This window comes from Neurospora crassa, linkage group I, assembly GCF_000182925.2.
Source record: "Neurospora crassa OR74A linkage group I, whole genome shotgun sequence".
In the NCBI taxonomy this organism is placed as follows: Eukaryota; Fungi; Ascomycota; class Sordariomycetes; order Sordariales; family Sordariaceae; genus Neurospora; species Neurospora crassa.
In genome coordinates this window covers 1,281,863-1,303,712 of record NC_026501.1, presented here as the reverse complement: position 1 = coordinate 1,303,712, position 21,850 = coordinate 1,281,863, and the positions used below count along the sequence as shown (strand labels likewise).

At 52.3% G+C, this 21,850-nt stretch overlaps 7 protein-coding genes across 7 annotated transcripts; 3 read left to right on the top strand and 4 right to left on the bottom strand.

Annotated features, from left to right (window-relative positions):
• Positions 1 to 3,892: 3,892 nt before the first annotated feature.
• NCU02097 (short chain dehydrogenase) lies at positions 3,893 to 5,621 on the top strand. Its single transcript, XM_958896.2, has 2 exons — positions 3,893 to 5,001; positions 5,105 to 5,621. The coding sequence occupies exons 1-2, from the start codon at positions 4,277 to 4,279 to the stop codon at positions 5,400 to 5,402; spliced, it is 1,023 nt and encodes a 340-aa protein (XP_963989.1). The 5' UTR covers positions 3,893 to 4,276; the 3' UTR covers positions 5,403 to 5,621.
• NCU02098 (G/U mismatch-specific DNA glycosylase) lies at positions 5,511 to 7,139 on the bottom strand. Its single transcript, XM_958897.2, has one exon. The coding sequence runs from the start codon at positions 6,864 to 6,866 to the stop codon at positions 5,676 to 5,678; it is 1,191 nt and encodes a 396-aa protein (XP_963990.1). The 5' UTR covers positions 6,867 to 7,139; the 3' UTR covers positions 5,511 to 5,675.
• Positions 7,140 to 7,177: 38 nt separating this feature from the next.
• On the bottom strand, positions 7,178 to 9,205 carry NCU02099 (hypothetical protein). Its single transcript, XM_958898.3, has 3 exons — positions 8,702 to 9,205; positions 8,512 to 8,556; positions 7,178 to 8,165 (listed from the first exon to the last, which is right to left on the bottom strand). Exons 1-3 carry the CDS (start codon positions 8,998 to 9,000, stop codon positions 7,547 to 7,549), a joined length of 963 nt encoding a protein of 320 aa, XP_963991.2. The 5' UTR covers positions 9,001 to 9,205; the 3' UTR covers positions 7,178 to 7,546.
• Positions 9,206 to 11,255: 2,050 nt separating this feature from the next.
• NCU11041 (hypothetical protein) lies at positions 11,256 to 13,164 on the top strand (the record flags this gene model as incomplete). The annotated part of the gene is made up of 4 exons (XM_001728510.2): positions 11,256 to 11,422; positions 11,490 to 12,573; positions 12,815 to 12,875; positions 13,094 to 13,164. The coding sequence occupies exons 1-4, from the start codon at positions 11,304 to 11,306 to the stop codon at positions 13,162 to 13,164; spliced, it is 1,335 nt and encodes a 444-aa protein (XP_001728562.1). The 5' UTR covers positions 11,256 to 11,303.
• A 109-nt stretch (positions 13,165 to 13,273) lies between these two features.
• NCU02100 (LMBR1 domain-containing protein 1) lies at positions 13,274 to 15,659 on the bottom strand. The gene has a single exon (XM_959001.2). It carries the CDS (start codon positions 15,426 to 15,428, stop codon positions 13,602 to 13,604), a length of 1,827 nt encoding a protein of 608 aa, XP_964094.1. The 5' UTR covers positions 15,429 to 15,659; the 3' UTR covers positions 13,274 to 13,601.
• A 446-nt stretch (positions 15,660 to 16,105) lies between these two features.
• Positions 16,106 to 19,407, top strand: NCU02101 (hypothetical protein). The gene has a single exon (XM_959002.2). It carries the CDS (start codon positions 16,400 to 16,402, stop codon positions 19,232 to 19,234), a length of 2,835 nt encoding a protein of 944 aa, XP_964095.2. The 5' UTR covers positions 16,106 to 16,399; the 3' UTR covers positions 19,235 to 19,407.
• On the bottom strand, positions 19,359 to 20,150 carry NCU16333 (hypothetical protein; the record flags this gene model as incomplete). Its single annotated transcript, XM_011395040.1, has 1 exon — positions 19,359 to 20,150. The coding sequence occupies one exon, from the start codon at positions 20,148 to 20,150 to the stop codon at positions 19,359 to 19,361; it is 792 nt and encodes a 263-aa protein (XP_011393342.1).
• Positions 20,151 to 21,850: the final 1,700 nt, after the last annotated feature.

The following is a 21,850-nucleotide window of genomic DNA, read 5'->3' as shown; positions in this document are numbered from 1 at the left end:
CGGAGATGAGATGCAAAAGACAGCATGGTCAGGACGAACGATGACTGGATGGTTCAAAAAGAGGCTCTGAAACACCCCAACAAAAGGTGGCCTTGTTCATCTCGTGGGGATTTCACAACGGCTTCGCATGCATGATGCAAATGATATGGCGTTGGATGCAACCCACGGACGGCTGATGTTGTTCTTACCGCTTCTTTTGGTCACCTCACTACCGGCGACTATTGTCATCAGCTTGTGATGTCGTCTGAACTGCCGCGATACGGTTGGGTTTGAAGGCGTGCATTGGCGGCTCAATGGCTCACTGGCGACGACTGGGCACACTACAACAAGAGGCGGCTGGTTCGGAAGCTCGGCAGCGGGCAGACGTACCTCTGCAGGCCGACGTCGACAGACGGATATAATCCCGCCCCGTCTTGCGCCATGTTGTGTCCTGTGACCGTTGGTGACTTGAGAACGACCCAGTCGACAAGAAAATCCTTACTCAAAATGCCCCTAGTCGGCTGAGGCAGTTCGTTGTGTCTCGACTCATTTTTCTCTTTTCTTTTTCTCTTCTTTTTTTTCTTTTCTTTTTTCGAGCAGGATATCAACGGTCGGGCAAAGAGATGAAACCTGAACAGATGAGACATGAGGGTTGCCTTGGTTGGCAACTAGCTGATGGAGATGGGAGACCCAAACCCCAGTCGAGAACAGACCCTAACCACTGGATTGGCCCGGCGTCTGTAGCGGCCATACTCATTGGAGATTTTGCGTGGACTGGCAGGCAGGCTGGGCGGCGAGAGAAACGGGCGTGGTCGGGGTCGGCATGGATGAGCCGAGGGGGACTCGAACTGGGGGGGCGGGTGCTTGATGGTGCACCGTTCGTCGCTCTCGCCGTGCAAGGAAAATCCATTCATGGCCGGCTTTTGATATTCATACAGCAACCCCCCCAAATTTCCGAATTTTCTTCTTGTCCTTCTGTCGCGCATCTGCAACGGCAACACAGCGTCTCGACTTTCGAAGCTGTGGTCCGCCGCCGTCGCCGTGGCCGCACCAGGATGAACGTGGTAGAGTGCGGAATTTGCACTTTTTGGGGGGAGGCCGCGTTGATTGGACAATGGACGGCCGAAGCTTCGATGGACCATCTAGAATAGAATGACTACACCAACCTCGGCTCGCTTCACTTCTGTCGTACGACTTTGTATATGCCGTATGTGGCTCTTGTCGGGCGGCTCCAGTGGACGTCAGATTCGAAATTTGCCAGACATATCTTGGCACGCAACAATTCAAAGCCATTGTCCTGGCAACCAACTGACCCGTCAGATTTCGCACTTGGGCGGTGTGAGTGCGTCGACAACGTCCTGCTGTTGGGCGAGCTGACGAGCGAACCTCGATCAAGAAGACGTTGCGCGATATTATGGTCGCGTGATTCCTGTGATATCGTTGTTGGCTTGGTGACGGCCAGTTCAGAGACCCAAGAATTAGATTATTGTTAGTGCTTATGGTACACCACTCGTGTACGACTTGCTCGCACACACACCATCAAGAAAACATTACAGATCCATCGTTCCGGTATTTCATGGATGATACATACACTACACAAGATACTATGACGCTGGTCTGGGTGGCCTGAGCTTCCCCACCCCATATGTACTGTGTACACTACACTACCTAGTCGACATTGTCGCGCACCGTCATCGTTGGTCCCTGAACATCTTGTTTCATGTTTCAAAACTGCGCATCCTGAATTTGTCCCCCTTTGTTCATCTCTATGTATGTTAGTGACGCGAGCATGACACGCGCCCCTGGTTTCGAGGACGCTTCCGTCTGAAAAACCGAAACTCTCCGAACAACGTATGTTTTTCGGAATGCGAGACCGCCCAGAGCTATATCACCAAGTTCGTCTGTGTCGCGGGCCACACAACCAAGGTAATCATGCAGTTTATAGTTGTGACCTACCTGTTACGTACAGGCCATTCCAACATGGCTCCACGGGCTACGAACCCTCCCACCATAGATCGTTCGGATGCGGCGCAGGAGATCATCTCGGCAGTGGAGGTAGTGGTGGGGAAAAAGCTCGAGACCCTTGGGTTTTGATCCGCGCCGGCTTCATCCAGGTTTTTCTCCCTCCACATCCCGGCCGCTGGAACCGTCCTTGTCTCGCATCTCATCTTCATCTGGAGACTGGAGTGACCATCCATCCACCAAGCGGCGATTACGATTTTCGACATGGCACGCCATCTCCCGCCCCGCCACCTTTCCGTTGGTTAGACAGACACCGAGGGCCGCCGTGGCTCCGAAGGAAGACAGACGTCTTGGATCTTCTCATCGGAGATGCCTTCAGCCACGTTATTCCTCTCTCTCTCTCTCTCTCTCTCTCGGTAATGCCGACATGACCACGGCCACAACCACCAGGATGACCTGTTATAGATACATAGCAGCGCATCCCAACATTTGTCAGCGCTTGTTAATAGTGCAGTCAGTGCTCTTCTGTTCCATTTCGGTCGAGGCGTTAGCTGCTGGCCTGCTGCTGGTTGCGAATACGGCGGCATGGGACAAAACAAGCGCTGCTATCGTCGTCGTCTGGGGGCGGGGATTTTAGCGAGAGCCCCAAACCCCCAAGGGTCTCTCTCCGCCAAGCCACCATGGTCAGGAGCGTCGCAAAGGTGTTGCGAATGCGTCAACCCCCAGACACAGCGACTGGGGATGAAATCTGTACATACAGCGTGGCTGATTCATTGATGCTTTGCACTGCGCAGTGTAGGTGGTGCAGTGCTGTTACAAATTGAAAGCCAGTACGGTTACCCTACCCGGCCGCCGCATGGTCCGGCAGACACCACACAAGGTGGACCTCCCGGGTCCCGTCCCCAGCGGTGCCGCCAAGTCGAGGGTCGGGGGTGTCAAGCGGGGTCCGTCCGGCCGGGCTTGGAGCCCAGGTGGGTCTCCCGCAACGGCCCCATTACCTCTACCTATTCAACCCCGAAGGAGAAGGATGGACTTGGTCAACTGCTGCTGTTCCTCACAGTCGCATCATCAACTCCCCAATCGTGGACAATATTGCATGCATGATATTGCCCCGGCATGCCCCTTTCTGACAGCGGAACACGAAATGGTTGGGTTACACGCGATATTCACAGGAGCGGTCCGTCATGTTCGGGTAAATGTGCTCGGCTAAGGTAGTAAGTACAATAAGCGTTATGCGCTGACCAATTGTAACCACGGTAGGTTGGAGAAACGACCGATGCCATAAGGACATCAGACTAAAAAGAAGAATGTTTCTACGTATCTTCCTGATATTCACCGTCAGGGTGTGGACTACTAGACATAGGACCTAAAGTTATCAAGTCTCACTCTGGGTAATTCAATTGGCGGGTTTTCTCACCTTCCAACCCCTCCTGATCATTAATTTCCCATCAGAACAAGACCACAGCCATGCATGGCAGATTTGGACTCTCAAAAGCAGGGCGGAACGCCACCTCCTCTTGAGTGTCGACATGTTCCCCTCGTTCTTCCCCTCCGGGTTCCCCCAAATCGGTAAACCGTCCCAGGATAACTTCATCCTTCGACATTTGCCAAGCTTGCAAGGTTGCATTGGATTTTGAACTCCCGTACTGCGACATCCAAAAGCTCTTGTGCTTCGCTGATTTGGGATAATCCGGATTCTAGAGTGCTCTCGCTGTACCAAACATTGACCCGAAAAGAAAGAGATACCAAGCTTCAGCGAGCCCTCCTCAGCGGGGGGCTATGCTCCAACATTGGGACTCTTGGCTCTAACATGGCAAGATGAAGATCTAGAACGAGTATTCCTGCGAAGAAACGGGAGTAGTGATACATCATCACATCGTGCCGAGTTCAAAGGTTGACTTCTCAAGTGAGGGGGTGCTTGTCCAGTTGTCGGTTTGCCATGCACCGATTAGTCTCGACATACATCAGCTGCAGGTGTCAAGACTGGCATTGCGTCGATCGTCGTTTCTGCTTTGGGATGACATACTTCCAACAGCGACATCGTACATACTTATCAAACCCGCCGCCCTCTTCTCATCTTTCCCGCTCTGGTGTTTTGTTCGTTGTTTGTATCTGTCTTCCTTGGCAATATCATCTTGATCTCGACCTACGAGTGGCTCGTAGATTGATGAATTAGACAAGCACCTTGACTCTCCATCCATCACCGGTGATTATATAACATCACCTGTCCTGCTTGCCCCTAAGTCATTCACAAACCCTCATTCACAGATACTCTAGCAAGCTCACAATACAACATCTCAGAGAACCCAGTCCATCAATCTTACCATCAACTACAATGACCAGACTCACCACCAAGGCCTTCTCGGCCCTCAGGACCACCATGGTCCCCAATTCAGCCTCCCGCCTTTCCCCCAGGCTCACCACTGCACTTTTCCAACATCAACCCCGAGCCATCACCCAAACCATTATCACCCCTCTCAGCCACACCCGCTCCCTCCACCAAACCGCTTCCTGTCCCCTCCCTGCCTCCGAGCCCTTCAAGCTCGACCGCACCAAACGCCTCCCCGAGTTCTTCTCCCTCCAAGACAAAGTCATCCTCATCTCCGGCGGCGGGCGGGGCGTCGGCCTCACTCAAGCCGAGGCCGTCCTCGAAGCCGGCGCGCGTGTGCACGTCGTCGACATTCTGCCCGACCCTTCCACCGATCCCGACTCTCCCTTTTCCGCCGTTGCCAAGCGCGCCACCGAGGAACTGGGGTCCAGCATTACTTATCACCGTGTGGACGTGCGTAATCAGCAGGCGCTGAACGAAGTTGTGCAGGGGATTGCCAAGAAGGAGGGCAGGATGGATGGGTTGATTGCTGCGGCGGGGATCCAGCAGGAGACGAGCGCGCTCGAGTATAGCAGGGAGGATGCGGACAAGATGATGAGCGTGAATGTCACGGGGGTGTTCATGACGGCGCAGGCGGTGGCGAGGGTCATGGTGGAAAATGGGTGGCCGGGGAGTATGGTGCTGATTGGGAGCATGAGTGGGACGGTGGCTAATCGGGGGTTGATTTGCCCGTGAGTTTTGTGTTCTTTTGCGTGCTTGCTTGCTTCCTTCTCTCTTTTCCCCCTTCCCACCTCAAAGTTTCAACCAGACTGATCCCCCTCCCGAAAAAAAAAGCGCCTACAATGCCTCCAAAGCCGCCGTCCTCCAGCTTGGCCGCAACCTCGCCTCGGAATGGGGCGAGCATGGCATCCGCGTCAACACGCTTTCGCCGGGCTACATCGTGACCGCCATGACGGCCGGCCTCTTCGAAGCTTTTCCCGAGCGCAGGACCGCTTGGCCCGATGCCAACATGCTCAAAAGGCTAAGTTACCCGGAGGAGTACCGCGGCGCGGCGATCTTCTTGCTCAGTGATGCGAGCAGCTTCATGACGGGCGCGGATCTGAGGATTGATGGTGGGCATTGTGCTTGGTAAGAGGGAATGTGTGATGGATCTGTGATGAAATGATGGGAATATGAAGAAAAGTCGGAGTAAGGCTCGCATAGTACGGGGGGGACATGAAGGGGCAGAGGGAGTATATGAGACCATTCTTCACTTAAGTAATGCGCGACGAAGTTTTGCCAGACATTGATATCTACTCAATTCAAGTACCTCCATTTAATGTTCGATACCTGAACCAGTACTTTGTACGAGGCTTGCCAACCAGCTGAGGAACATACAAACATGAACACCCTCACACCACGAACATCACTCACCCACTACACCACCCTGACCCTGATCCTCATCCTCATCCTCCCCTTTCACTCCCTTCTCCTTCTCCCTTTCTGTCCTCCTCCTCTCCACCCACTCCCCCAACTCTCTCCAAATCCTCTCCTTCTCCGCCCTCCCAACCGTGGCCGCCAACCCACTAGTACTCGTAGCCACAAACACCCTCGCTCCCTTCCAACCACCACCAGCTGTTGTCGTGTCCATCTCCTCCTCCTCATCACCACTATCACCACCGGGCACACCCATATTCTCACTCTCATCCTGCCACCCATACTTCCAATCTTTCGGCAGCAACCCCACCGCTTTTCCCCGTCCTTTATTCAACCCAACTTTGTCTTTTTCTATCCCAATTTGCCCCTGTCCATGTCTCTGCTGCCTCTGCCTCTCCCTCACCCGATAGACACTCTCCCAAATCCCTTTGCCCACCACACACACCGCTTCAGGCTTCCACACCCTCACTTTTTCTTCCAACACTGCCACCCCTTCGTCCATCTCCCCCTTGGTCAATTCCCCGCCATTCCGCGTCGGTCTCCCCACAATGTTGGTCAACCCCAGCGAAAACCGCTCGGGCAGGGAGCGGTCTTCCGACGGTGCACATAACACGGGGGTGATGCCCGAAGAAAACAAGAGACGCCAGAAAAGATTGGTCGGGTGCGCGTAGGCATGTTGTTGGATGGCGGTGGAGATGCCGGGGTTGAGGCCGATGAAGAGAACGAGAAGATTGGGAGAGAGGGCGTCGGGGAGGGTTTGGGGGATGTTGTCGTAGATCTTATTCTTTTTGGGGAGGGATTTGGGGCGTTTGGAGGTGGGAGTGGAGGAGCTGGAGCTGGATGGGGTTGGGGTGGTTGAGGTCGAGGTGTGGGTTATTAGTTTTCGTTTGGATGATTGGGCTTTGGTCGTGGTTGTTGTCAAGGTGGTGGTAACGGTGGTTTGGGTTTGGGTGGCTTTGCGTGATGGAGATGCCGAAGAGGAGGATGTATCTGTAATTACGGGGGTCGCTTTGATTGTCGAGGACAGACGGGCGCTTCTGCGAATTCCGCCTGGTGATGGCGATGCCGATGCTGAGCCATTGCCGTCGAACTTGAAGTCTTCGAGCTTGAGACGGCCGGCAAAAGTTGGTGGCGGGGGTGTACGTTGGTCATCAGGCACAGGAGGTTCGGGCGACGTCATGATTGCTTTGTTTTTCTAATTTGATGGAAACCGAGTTTCTGTGCGACTTTTATATAAGAAGACGGGTTTTTACTGTTCTTGTGGAAGATACATGCCTCATAAGGTTTGTTGTTACACTTTGCTCTTTTCATCAGAGATTGGACGGGTGCCTGCCGTGGTGGTTTCTGATTGGCCTCATGCGTAGATTGTACCTTAACAAGCCGCGAGCGTTAAAAAAGTTGTCGCCACACAGCCACCGAAACTAATGTCTGCTTACGGGCTGTTCGGATGAACTTCCCTCCAGCTTTTTTCCTGTGGGTTAACTGGAGCTTGGCTAGTAGTCTAGTCAATTAACCGATTTTGTTATTCATGAACCAGATCGTGGAATCTTGAAATCATCTATGTAAGGCGGTATACAAAACCAAAAATAGGATCCTGTCAATAAATCATCAAAACCTAGGGGTATCGGGTCCATCATCAACCTCGTGTTCATGTGATTTTTTTTCTTCTTCTTATTTTTTTTCCCTGCCCTTTACTGGCATTATAGCCACTCCCTCGTCCTCACCAGCGTTCATTTCGTAAATGGTATCAAGAACTGTGTTGTAGGATGATCGAAAGACTGCTGATACCCCGAGTATAGAGAGATATCTTATGTTGCTCAGAACTCGTCATCAGAGCCATGAGTTTCTTGGGGAACTGCTTTAGACTGCGAATACGGTTGCCGCAACAGTGGCTACGACCGGCCACCATCCGGCGTGCTCTAGCAACCTCCGAAGACCAGCAGCGCTGCTCTCGCCACCATTCGTACCGCCGGACGTAGTCGTACCATCATCGTCATCCGTACCGCCGGACGCAGTCGTACCATTGGGCAAGGTACCGTTGATCAGGAGGTAGTCGGTTCCGTCAACAGTGGCGACGGTAATCAAGGAATGGTTCAGCGCAGAGTAGCTTCCGTTTCCGATAAGGGAGTCAATATAGGTGGTGTTGGTATTGTCGTCGCAACCGCAGACTAGATATGGGTCGCAGGCGCAGGTGACGTTGCGGGTCTCGTCCTGGTCGGAGGTCTGATTGTGGTAGGTGTACAAGTTGTGGTAGGGGTACATGTAAGCACCATAAAGCCAAACGGCGGGCCAGACGGCGAGAAGTCCTATACCAGCACCGAGAGCGAAGGGGCGGATGCCCGATGGCGACCTCATACCGGACTGGTATGGTTGCACCGCGCCGCCTCCGTAATAACGGCCACCACCGTAGGCAGGCTTTGGCCCGCTTCCATATTGAGTTCTTCCACCACCATTGTACGTTGGCGATGTCTTGGGGCCTCTGTTGGAAAGACTGTATGTTAGTAAGATGTAAGGTTCACTAAACAAAGACTGGAAAGGGTTGGAGAGCCTGCGAGATCTAGCAGGAAGTCTCCCAAAGGCGACTTTGCTGCTGATGCATACGAGGATCTCTGCTTCGGTTTGTTGTTGGGTTTCCCACGAGAGGAGGCACCCCCGTAGTACCGAAAGTCTCCCTGAGAAGAGCTTCCCGAAGAAGAACCTTTGGAGGACGAGCTTCCCGAAGAAGAACCTTTGTAGGACGAGCTTCCAGGTTTGGATACTCCCGATGACCGCCTTTTCACAATCATGGGAGTTAGAGAAGACGACTTGAAAATGAAAACACATACGTTGAACCAGAACCACTGTTTCCGCTGCTTCCACTGCCACCTCTCCTGTAGACAAACAAACATTAGCGTCGCCCTGCATGACGAACGCAATGCCTACACTCTCCCACACAAATTCCAACAACCGACGGTGAAAATCGAGAGCAAAAGCAAAAGCCAAAAAAAATCGGTGAGGTGAAGAGTGTTGACTTACCCTGAGCCGGATGAGCTTCCTCCGGTTGAACCTCCTCCACTGCTGCCGCCGCGTCCGCCGCCACTTCCTCCACTGCTACCGCCGCCGGAACTACCACCACCACCACCACCGCCGCGACCGCCGCCACCTCCTCCACCTCTGCGCTTCCAAAGTTCCTGCGAAACAGCGTCGACGTCGCGGTCGACGATCTGGATGGGCTCGGCGGGCTCACGTCGCGCAAGGTCGGATGTTGGTGCGACAAGGGCAAGTGCCGGATTGGCACAAAGGGCCGAGACAAGGATGGCTAGATCGATCTTCATGATATGATATGCTGTGTTATGGTTGGTATGATGTGGTTCGGAAGATTAGGGTGTTGATAAGATATAAGGTGGTCGTGGAGAAAGCGGAGGTGAGTAGGATCCGGGGAAGAAAAAGATTTAAGACCTGCCTGGTCACAGGCCAAGAGGCGAAACGAACAGAGCCAAGGAGCCGGGACTGGGACTGGGATGGAAAAGTAGTATAAATGCCGAATGTATGACTACAGTATGGATGCAACCAACAGGGGCGATAATGTAGCTGCGTGAGGCAAGGGTGACTGAAGGGTCTGGGAAATGCGGGCTGATGTAAGGAAAAGGTATAAAAGGGAACCTAACGAAAGATCTGGGTTGCCGCAACCTCAAAAAGCTGACCGCTCCCCAAAAAACCAAAGGCTGGAAAGCCATGGCGCAACCAGGTTTCCTTGCACCAACTTTCGTCACGCCAAGAAGAGAAGGGAAACTTGATGGTGCTACTTACCTACCTTGCGTTAGTTGAAAGATGGAAGGAGATGACATGACGGGGATCTGTTCTCCGTCGGCTCTAAGCCACCGCGTTAGGGGCAGATAGACAGTACCTCAAGGCATAGTTGACTGCCTCACCCAATGGAAGTAGTCACTAACACCAATAATCTAATAGTACCCTGTGCTGCGGCCGCTGCTCCCTGGAAATATCCACCTTAGGTCAGCCGCCATATGCGCTGTCTGTATGCCCGCCCTTCCATTCCTCACTTAACATGGCAGGCAGTTGGTTATACAAGACGGAAAGGTGCCACCATCCCTCGCTTCAAAGCCAGCAAAGTTGGCTCTGTGCATAGTAGCCACCTAACTTGCTCATAGCATCGACGGCTCACATGACAAAGACGCCTTTCATCAGCCTGAATGGCAGATTTGTGTAAAGGAAACCGATATGGTTGGCTCCAGTCTTTAGTGTAAGCCCGACACCTCGCGATTAAGAGCCCGAAACTGGGCAGTGAGTGGCCAAATTAAAATCCCTTCTGGCTGGGTGACCTCAGTGACCTCACCCGTCCCACGAGACCGGGGCAAAGTTTACGCTGGATGCTCCGGCAGCGCAGCAGATGAAGTCATTGTCCACCAACCAGTCACAACTCGGCACCTGCCGATAGAGAAGCTACTTTTTATTGGAGCGCCTTATTACTGTGGTATGACTCCGCGGTGCCTTGGATCAACAGGATCGTCAGACTTTCAGTGAAATTGACCTATGGTGCGAAGGACCCTAAATTCCCAACGACATCCCATCCCAGACACAGCCATGACCCCTAACTAACCTTCCAGGTGCCATATTCACCATTCACTCTGTGACTTCAATTTGCATACCGCACGCCACACTCTCATGATTAAGATGGATATGCTCGGATAGTTGTCCGGTGCCGGGGACGTCGTCGGTGATGCTGTCGGCTGACAGACGACGGGTTAAGCTTTTGGCTTGCGAGGCAGTGCAGTGTAGTTGCACGTGTCTGTTCGGTGGCCATATCAGATGGCCACTTCCCCTGCAGAGAGAACGTGCCATTGTCCTCTTTCACTGGTTTGGGCAGCAATTTTCACCAATCACTGGGCACACCACACACCAGAGTCACGTAAGACCGTTAACTTCAACTCATCCACATAGTAGGAAGTGACCAAGTCGGCAGCTGTTAGTGATCGGTCGGTATCACCAGCCAAACGATAACAGTCGTCTCGTGTCTATGACAGGATTTTTGTATGCCTCAAATTCCCAGCCTCAAATCAACGCGAGATCTAGTGTACATACATCCTATCCGAATCCGCCTTGAAATCTGCCCAACTTGTACACAGATGCAATGGATGGCAACATGGCTATTCCCAATTCCCTTGCGATCCCCCGGGGTGGCCCCACTTCTGCCCCGGCAGCCCAAAGTCACGCCCCGGTTTCACGACCGCATGCCTCTTGACCTCCAACCCGCCAAAGCATCCGGACTTGACACAGTTGACTCGGACCACCATTTTTTCCCCGATTGGATTTCGACGGAACAACGATCCATTTTTCGAACACATCTGTCCTCTTGACCTTCCCAATCGCTCGATTATCCCCTTAAGCTTTGACGGCCCGGCCCCGACGCCCCTGCAGAAAGGCTCCTGCAGACGTGCCTGAGCTGAACCCAGACACGCCTTATCGCGTCGCGAGGTTACAACTTCCAACCGTTCGGTGAATCAGTTCAACTGCTGGGAGACCGTGACCATCACATCAATATCCAATTACACCCAGCCTTTAATACCCAATCCGCTTGTTCAGCCGCACTTCCCCTGACTCTACCCGATCTGCTGCAGGCATGGCTTCAGATCGCCCGGCCAATGACTCCTTAGATCAGTCACTTCTGGACAGACTCAACGCCCTCAAGTCCACCAGTGTCACGCTTGATACTACTAGCAACAAGCTTGGTCCACTCAAGTAAAGCCTGACCAACATGAATCTTCCTCTGAGAATTCACCATACTGAAACGCTGAGTGACTTGTAGCCCCGCTTCTACCACTACCAATGACACTGCACCGGTGAAGCCTTCTTCGGCCATTGGCTCTGCACCGTCGGTTTCAAAAGATGATGCTCTGACCGAGAGGTTGCGGGTGCTTCGTAATGCATCTTCAACATCAGTGCCGTCGTCAGCTTCTCGAGGAAGCGGTCAGGCTCCTACCGCCTCGCCAAAGCCGGAACCAGATGCACGGCGGAAAGGCCATTATAGTGCCCAGCCTCTTCCCAAACGAGGACAACAAACTCTAGTTTCACGAAACAGCAATCAAAAATCATCTCAAGATGAGGATACAAAGACCCAGATCCAAACGCAGATACTATCCTCAGCTTGGGGTCTAGAAGAAGTAGACGATCAAGCTCTGGATGAGCTTCTGGAAGGTCTACAAGATGACCTAAACCTGCAAGAAGATGTTCCTGCCGAGGAGGAGGATGAGGAAGAAGACATTGATCTTCATGCTATTGCTAACAACAACAACTACGACGACGACGACGATGGCATAATCGAAAACGACGAGCAAAAAGTCCAGAAACTTCTATCGGAACTCGCTCCCAAGCCAAACAACAATCCACTTGCAGACGACCACCACAACGACGATGACACTAGCGACGACGATGACAACTCGGACGGTGAAGCAATGACCAAAGAAACCAACAGGATCCTCAACCAAGTCCAGGACGAAATCAACCTGAGCGGCCGCCGCCCTACCGACGATGACAACGACGACGACGACCCCTTCTCCCTCCCCTCCCCTCCTTCCGGAACCCGCACGCCCACATTCACCACCACCTCCCCCAAATCCCCCCTCACCCTCCCCACCGTCCCCTCCTCCTCCTCTACCCTCTTCCCTTCTCCTGCCTCCGGCAGCAACCAAGTAATAGACGACATCCCCTCCCTCACTGCCCGCCTCTCCCACCTGCGCTCCACCCCCATCAAAACCGACGCCTTTGGCCTTCCCTCCGTGCCCACCACCACTTTAATTCTTCCCGCCGATTCATCCTTTCAGTTTCCTCCTCCTCCCCCGCCTGCTTCTTTGAGCAGCACAAAGTACCAGACTAAAAGCACACGAGGATGGGTAGGCAGAAACGAGAGCTATACCGACAAAGACACAAAGAGGTGGTGTAAAGTTTGTTTGGAGGATGCTACGATTCGATGTGAGGGTTGTGAGGATGAGGGTTACTGTGGGAGGTGTTGGAGGGAGATGCATGTGGGGCCGGCGGCGGGGTGGGAGGAGAGGGGACATCGGTGGTTTAGACTTTAGACTTTAGAGTGGGGGGGTACGATGGAGAAGTAATGGGCGTATGAGTCTGTAGTAGTGGTTGGGTTGGGAGGAGGAGGAGGAGGAGGAGGAGGAGGAGGAGGAGGCTTTGGGGGTGGGTGGGTGGGTGGGCGGTGGATTGGCGGTGGTGATGGTGACGGATGGGGTTAAGGAGACTGGAAAGGTCGGGGTGGGGTGGATTGGATGGCCAGCAGGGCTTTTTCCTTTTTCTTCTTTTTTTATTTTCTTTTTTCCGGTGTTCTGAGACGTTGGGATGGTGAGAAGGACGTGTATAAAGCGGAGGGCTCATAGAAAGACACTTGGACACTTGAAATAGTAAATCCAGGGTGTTATGTGACGTGTTCGATCTATTCAGACGAGCGCGAGAGAGGTGGCGATAAGAAGTGAATGAGCAAGATGATGAATGTTGAACAAGCAGGCCAGATAGATGTATTTGTTTGTGCGGAAACATGGATTCATCGTCTAGGTGTAAGCCACGGTCAAGGTACCATATGTTAGAAAACAACATTACACAAATAATGATCAATTCATCGCCATCAGAGTACTTATGTTTCGCTTAGGATTTCTTTGCCTTGATAATAGCGATTTGGTACCATACGGGAAACCCGAACAAAAGCAATGACAAGAAGAGAACACAAGATACAGAAACAGCCATGCCCATGGTTATAACTCCATCCTTTCCGATCCCTTGACTTAACCTAACAAGCCTGGAAGCTTTAACACAAAATTACACTTATCCCCAACTTTTCCTCTCTACCACTTACAACAATCTGGGGTATCAAGGTAGAGAGCCACCACAATCCATCACCAACACAGTCCTCTCACTAACGAGAACTAGCTGTTCCGTTTGTCCCACTAGTTCCATATCCTTGGCCATTGGGATGTCCACCAACAGTTCTCTTGGCTCTGCCCGTGATGTCCTGCCAAGTAGCGCCGAACCTCCTGGAGGTGCTCGCCAGCAATCCCTCCTCTTCGTCCGCCTGTGCCTCCTCGTCAATCTCAGTAAGATTCAATCTGGGAGTCCTGATCAAGCTGGTGACGAACACCAACAAAAACACGGTCAAGAAGGCAAACTGGGCCCAAAAGTCAATGGCGCCAAACACGGTCCAGTTGAGCACAATGCGATTCAAGAAGGTGGACATGACGGTGGGCGTGCATACGTCCTTAGCCAAGGGGTCGGTAAGAGACTCGGAGCATGGGCGAATCATGTCTCGATGGTTTCTGCAGTCTGGCGGAGCACCGGGGTCCAGAGAAAGAGCTTGACAAAAAGTCTGAGTGCCGTACATGGCGTATTGAGGGGCGAGGAGGTTGACGACGGCATAATTGATGGCTAGGATGATGAGGGCCTGCATGACAGTTGCGATGAGCAGGGCTTGAGGAGCGGTACGGCCCTTCTTGAGTTGGAAAACCCTGACCCAAAGGAAACGGATGCCCACGGAAGCAATGCCGGTAATGGAGCTGCTGAAGAGGAAAAGGATCAGGAAAGCCATGAGAATGTAATCAATGGGGAACGCCTTGGCGGCCTTGACAAAGACCCAGTTGACGGGCTGGAATACGTTGATGTGCCCGAGGATGTAGCCACAGTGGGACTTGCAGACGGAGTTGGCGGCCTTGTCGATGGCGGTGATGAGCATCGAGATCCAGAGAATGACCGAGAGGCAAAGCAGGAGGATACCGCCAAAGAGCTTGAGCGGACGGAAAACAGCCTGGGTCTTGGTCCAGATGCGCATGATGGTGGATTGTCCCTCGCCGCTTGCTTCGGCTGCTAGACGCTGGCGGCGTACGAGAGTGCGTTCCTCACGGAGTAAAAGGTCGAGCTCGCGCCTGTCCTTCTGAGACATGGCGACGATGCGACCGGCGTTGCGCATCTCGATTTGACGCTGGAGCTCGCGGTTGTGCTCGAGCTCGGCAGCAGTCATGGCGGAAAGTTCAGGGGCCGAAATGGCCGGGGCACTCTTGATAAGGGAGACTGGAAGGAGGGCGAGGCCGGTTGCGGTGTAGAGCACGTAAAGGAGGACTCCCAGTGTCATGAGCAGTCCGAGTCCAAAGCTGAGAGCCTTTTCACCATTGTTGTTGGTCAAGAGACGCTTGAAGTAGTCGAGATCGAGATGCCGGCCATGGTCTTGGGCTGCAGTAGGGACGAAGAAGCCTACGAGGAACAAAATGATGACGAGGATGATGAAGGCAATGGTATATTTTAAGGCTTGCCAGAAGCGGGTGCTCCAAGTCTCTCTTCCCTCCTCCTCCAAGACCTCGTCGTGCTCTTCGTACCAGAAGTATGCGAACGGGATTACGACGAGGCAGAGAAGCGCATCGAAGCTGTACAGGGAGTAGTAGACAATCTTGAGCGTCTTGAGGATGCCATGGATGCGTTCGGGTGTTGCCCAGTCTTTCTTGGTGCCCCTCGATGCGGACGCGGTGGAGGAGACGAGGGCGATATCGACGGGAAGGAGAAACACTGTAGCGAGAAGAGCTGTGAGACTGACAATGGCGACGGTCGTGACAAGCTTGGAGCGATCGTAGGGAGTCTGCCAGGTGAAGACGGTGATGACGGCGACGAAGAAGACGAGAGCAACGGCGACGGCGTAGGCAACCCAGATCAAGCTGGTCTGGAGCAGCCCGGCGGATGCCACCATTGGGGTGATATCCATGTTTGAGGACTGTCGATTGCGCCAATCGAGAGGAGATCGAAGTCTGTTGATGGATCCGAGATGGTTCAAGGAGACTGGAGCATGTCGATAAACCACACTTGGTTCAACTGTGAGAGCAATGTGACGGTATAGTACGGTAAAGTAGTAGTGATGCTGTCACGGAAGGGAAACCTGGAATGGATTAGCGAAAAGGGAGGAGGACGGGATGCGGAAAGGACGGACGGTTCCTTGGGACCTGCCGTAGATCAATGTTACGGTAGGAGCTGCGAAGCGTGACGTAATTTGGGGGCTTTCTGTAGCTAAAGGTTAGCGTCCCCTGCACTGCAAATGCACGCAATTCCGGGGGTGGGCCTGTAGGTCGCCCTGTCCTGAGGTGACAGCTGGTGGGGCCACTGGCGGGGCGCTAAGGCTTCATCCTTGTTACAAGATAATTGCTGGGGCTGTGCATATCTGCGGGCTAAATGAGCATTTAGTTTGTAGGCGCAACATCAATTCTCGATACTCATCTTATATGGTAGAACTTGAACCTCTCCAATGTATTTTCACATGTTCTTGTAACTGATGATGGTTCATAATGTACATACTCAGATAATCAACAACGTACAAACTATTCCCTCCAAAGCCGCAGCTCAGAGTTGATGCTCTGTTTTGTAGTGACCCATGTCAACCCTGGGCCACCCGACCACGTGAGTTGGCGATGTGGAGAACTGGACGCGCTTTTCGATTGCGACGACACGACTGAACTTCACCAACAACTTCCTTCAACCAGTTCTCTCGTCCAGCCTCATCATCCTCGAAGGAGGCTTCGCGACCTGCGATAGACCTGGCTCAGCTTCAAAATGAAACGATATTTTCCCTAAAACATTACAGAAGAAAGGCTCTTTGTTATTGCTTTCTGGCGGCTTCTGCGACCCCGTCCCCGAACTCATACAACAACACCAAATTATTGCTACGATACCACCAGCTTCATCATGTCCTCGCCAATCCTCAATATCGCTACCTGGTCACCTGCTTTCTTGGCCCCCAAGCAGAAAATACCGCGCCGAATCCTTCGAGTTCACTGTGACCAGCAAGAACTACTCGACCGCGAAGATGCATGGGACTCGGATGGTTTTGCCAATGTGCCAGCAGAAATCCTGCAAGAGGTGAAGACGCAGTACATCCGCAGTATCGTATCTACACACTCACGCAAAACCCCTTCCCCGCCGCTGCTACGGTCTACAGACTTCATCAGACAAGATGGGGACCAGGACGAACCATCAACACCGAAACCAACTGGCACGGGCTCGGAAGAGGGAACACCCATCCCTTGGTCGCCATCTCCGGAGCATCACATCCGACCTGTTCACGATGGCGAAGCAAAGGATACGTCACCAGGATTGGGACCGCCGCCAGAAAACAACCTGACCCCTCTTCAAAAGGCCATAGTACAAACACCAGACCTTCCCAGTCGAGCGCTACCGGAACGACCTTCGTCTCAGAAACGCCCCGAGCACCGTCCATCGTCCCCACCAGTGTTCAAGGTCAAGGCTTGCGTTCCCTTTGCGCCAGCGTTCCTTCCAAGTAGTAGCGTTGCGTCCGAGGGCGGATTAGAATTCGAAGTCCCCAAGGCTGTCACCGACGTTCTCCCTCCAGTCAACAAAGGAGCCTTGCCTGTTCATCCCGAGCACACTCCTCCATCCGCACAGATAATCCCTGCTAGCTATCTTGGTCACACCACCCCGTCCAGGCCACCGCCGGAAAAGCGTCGCCGGCTCACGAAGTCAATCACCACTATATACAGCGATTACAGGTCGACTGCTGAGGCCGATCGTTCCTCGGCTGCCTTCGCACGAGCTGAAACTGAAGGCCCTTCCATAACCAGGTTGTTCGAGCATATCGCCGACTCCCCGCATCACCCTGAGGAACAGTCAGCCGATGGTAGTAGTCATTTACTGAAGACAGCGGAACAGTCGGCTCAACATCTGGCAAGCTCTGACGAGAAGATCCCGCCGAATGGGCCGCCATCCCAAGTTCCTTACACTGCCTACAAAGTAGCTTATCCAGATTACAAGGCAAGTCTCAGTGACTTTGTAAGGGCAGTTCTGTGTGTCCATGATCTTCGAAAGCAAAGTGCCATCATGGAATTTCTCTACGACGACTTTGTCCGCTACTATTGCGACGATTACCTGCAGTACATACGCGAGGCTGAGGGTAAAGTTTCAGTCCGGCCTGCCATAAAGTTGTACAATGACCAGGTATCAAGACCTCACTACCAAAAGGGGGTCCTGACCAAAGAAAACATTAATGATGTTCTCGACAAGTACCCTAAAATGGTACGGGCGATTAACGAAACACTTGGCTCTACCACCCCTGTCACAGAGGAAAATGGAGATTCAAGCAAACCACAGGTGCCTGTTCCATTGCCCTTAACGACAAGCCATCTACCAAAGCCGCGGTTGGTTGCAAAGTCAATCACGCAAGCTCTGGTCGGATCTCCCGCAACCGAACTTGCTTCGGACCCCATTCACCCTCCATCACCAATACCGACAAAGAGATTGCGACCGGTTATTCAGACCATAGATCGTTCGGTTCCGCGCCGACTTTCGAATCGGCCTCTAGAACTTGAGCCTCCTCTTGTAGATGAGCCAACACCGAGCTCAGACGCTGCGCCTATTGAGATAGTCTCGGCGTCTTCGTCCTCATCGCCATCTCTTTCGCCGCCTCCCTCGTCGCCTCCTGTACTTCCACAAACACCTACTCATTCACAAGGAGGCCCTAGTTCCCCAACCACACAAGTCACTCGACCACAAGAACAAATCGCTGTCAACCAACCTCCACGAGAGGCATCAGCGGCCTCTGAAAGGCCACGACTGGATACTAGCCCAGCGCCACCTCCGCCATCATCGGCGAAGATCACCACGCAACAGGCTTCTATCAGTCCACCCCCTCCTCGTCGATTTGCGAAAGTCGACGTTGGCTCCTTGGGCCATCCCATTACCCATCAACCACCACGCCAAGGGGAAGACATCCATCCTAATTCCGAAATCGTACCAGGCACCCCCGCTCCCTCCGCACCAGCACCACACTTCACCGCCGCACCAAGCCCTTCCCGCCCCGGGCCTCTGATCACCCAAATCCCCGCCAACACCAACTTCCTCCTCCTCAGCCAACTCAGCAACGCAGATAGCATCCCCGATCCCTCTGACCCATCTGTCCCTTTGAGTCTAGTCCCCTCCTCCGCATCCAGCTCAAAGCTCCTGTCCAGCATGGCCACCACCGATACAAACAACAACAGCAACAACAACGAAAACGTACTTCCTCCTCCCTCTCGCCCCGCTACTACCATGACTACAACCCATCTTAACCCCCTCTTAACCCAAATTAGCAACGCAGATAGCATCCCCGATCCCAGCTTGCCACCGCGTCTCCAGCGTCAGCGGAAATCCAGCTTGACTTCTTCGAACCTCTCCCGACTTGCGCATATTACCAGCACCAGCAAGAGGTTTTTGCAGAAGAAGCAAGCGGTGGGAGCAGCGGCGCCGTCAAGTTCGCGCTCGGGCTCGGGGTCGGCGTCGACATCAGTCGTCATGTCCAGTAATGTTGTCAGTTCGGGAGATATCGTGAAAGATAAGGGCAAGGGGAAGAAGGCGAAAGGGAAAGGGAAGGATACGGGTCCAGGTGGTAGAGACTTGAGGTCAGAATATTTTGTCAACTTTGTGAGGGAGAAGAAGATGAGGGAGGCGGCGGAGAAGGCGGCTAAGGCAGCTGCTAGCTCGAGTCATCCGGTGTCGGGGGGTAGTAATGGGAAGCAAGCAGCGGGTTAAGGAATGTTTATGACGAAAAGGATTGGTTTTGTTGTTTTTGTCGGATTACGGTATGTATATATGGATTGTTTGTTGGATACTGATGTATGCTCGCAGCAGGAACAAGGTACACCCTCTGGACATCTCAAACAAGTGTTACCCTTCTAATCTCAAACTCTTTCAAGAGATCCCGACATCCATCACCGGTATGCCCCATATTCGAAATCTCACAGCAATGGAAAAAGCCTACACGACGAAGCCTGTCCGACTGTCCATGGACCAATTCTTTCAGAACAAGTCCAGCATACGCTGGCAAGGTAGATTCGCCAATGTTAAACTCATGCTGTCCCTCGTCATCCTCCTCCACTTGCTCCGCCAACAAGAGAAGCCATATGCCGGTTCTGCCATCCCCATCTTTCTCGACTTCCTCCTCTTCTTTTTCGGGAGCAGCATCTAGTGTCACCACCACTTCGTGTCCTTGTCCTCCCACCGGGACCTTTATCTCACCCAACTCGGCTACAGAGCCTGGCGATGATGGGCTGCTGCTCCACCTGACCCGACGCGCCGTCACTTCTCTCATTGCCCCTTCAATGTCAAGACACCCCGAAACAACAGAGTCAAACTCCCCGCCAGCATAAGCTGGGGTGACCGCAGATTTAAGAATCTTCACGCTGGGCGCTGGCCGGAGAACCTGGATTTTTTTCTTCTTCTCATCGGCGGCGGGGTACATGAACGCGGCGTCGTCTATAGACGCCCAAGACCAGGAGGGGACTCGTTCATCTGTTGGCCGTTTTTGGAGGCTTTTATTAGGGGGAGATTCGGAGTCGAGGTTGTCATCCTCATTCGTATCATTATAACTCGTCTGCGGCATCACAAACCAGCAAAGCGCCAGGGGGGGGTCCTCCCTCCTTCTCCTTCCTTTGTAGAACCTTAACATATCCACAGTAGCCAGCACCCGCGTACAGGTCTACTATCCCCTTACACTTTAGATCCACCACTTAGTACAGCGAATGCCGGAACAAAACGCCCAACTAATCATTAATTTTACTGCAAAACTCGTACAATTCACACCAAAAAGCAACACCCACGAAAGTATATAGGTAGTAATCCCAGAATTATACCGTATTGAGTACTTTACAGTACCTTCTATACTAACTCTTCAATATCACCTTTACTATATAAATACTTTAGAGAGAACGTATTGATTTGGGGTGTTTCATCTCTTTCTTTCTCTTTCTTTTTTTGTCTTAAGACTCTTGCTGTCGTGTGGAAACCCCAGAGGGGCAAATAAGTGGAGGCATCAGGGCCTTGGTCCGTTGTTCACTAAAGGGCAGATCTGCTGTATTGGTTGAGAGGAACCCTGGAAATGTCATGACTAGAAAGGATATAAGGAGGTTATCCTAAGCTGGGAGTAAGGAAGAGAGGGCAAGGGATTCAAGACCAGACAATATTCTTTTCGAAATTAAGAAGTCCTGCTCTAAAGACTTCACAATCATCATTGGCCATTCTAGTGATAGTAAGCCTCATGACCCCTCTGACTAATAGCTAACTTCTAGATCTGTTCCTCTATCTTAGAGTTAATGAGGGGAGTCTTACTCTCCTCTCTGACTTCTGGTAGTAGTTGATGGGCTGTGGTTTTGCTACTCTATCTCAGTTCCTAAGGACGACGAAAACCGTGTCCAACTCCAGATCTTCTCCTCTCTGCATTAGGTGTAGTAGGGTGCTTCTCTTGTTGATGTGGTTTTTGCTCCATTTCAGTATTAAGGTTAGTACTCAAAGAACTTATCAAGTTTCACCTAATATACGCCCCTATAAGCCCACTGTAACAGCTTTTATTACCTTGCATTTCATTTCACACCCGTCGGTCATCACCATTTTGAGCCAAAAATATCTAGCCAGCTTACTCTTAGTTGAAGAAAGTAAAAAGGAGCCTCGAAGAAAGTTCTACCAATGTTTGGAAAACTGTACGGTGGTGGAATCAAAGAGTGACGATGATAACTTTTGGCTTTTTTTGCGGGCAAATTTCGAGTTGGGGTTTTTTTCCCCCCGGCACCCACTGTAAGATTAGGCAATTACGTGCTACGACACAGGCTAACCATGTGACACATGCGAATGTGCTTCAATAGAGGTGACCTTGTTACCTGGAATCTGTTGCTTCGGTGCCAAGGACAAATAGGCAACCAAACTTTGCAAATAAGTTCATTTGACAAGGAACTTGCATCATTGTGATCTTGCAAAAAGACTGCTAGCTGGTACCAATTTGAACCCGTCATCTTATGCGAACCGTCATAGTCCTCAGTGGCTTCCTGAATGGTTCAGAGTACATCGGGAACATCATATCAAATTCCCGAGGGTAGGGTGGAGCAACAGTCGCAACTCGCTCATATACTGTTCCGCCAACATCATCTTGTACTGGTCGTAGAAGTAGATATTCGAATCCTCGATACAATGGCCCGTTTCCGACTTTGGTTGGCTCAGGGCCAGCCATGCAGGTAGTCACTGTAAAAAAGAACAATCCCAGCATGGTTTGCGTACTATCCTCGACTTCTGGGAACAAACCAGGTGGAATTGAATAGTCTGTTTCTCCTTTCCAGAACTCAGGTGACTCATAGGTCCACACAGGGGGTCTTGACGGGT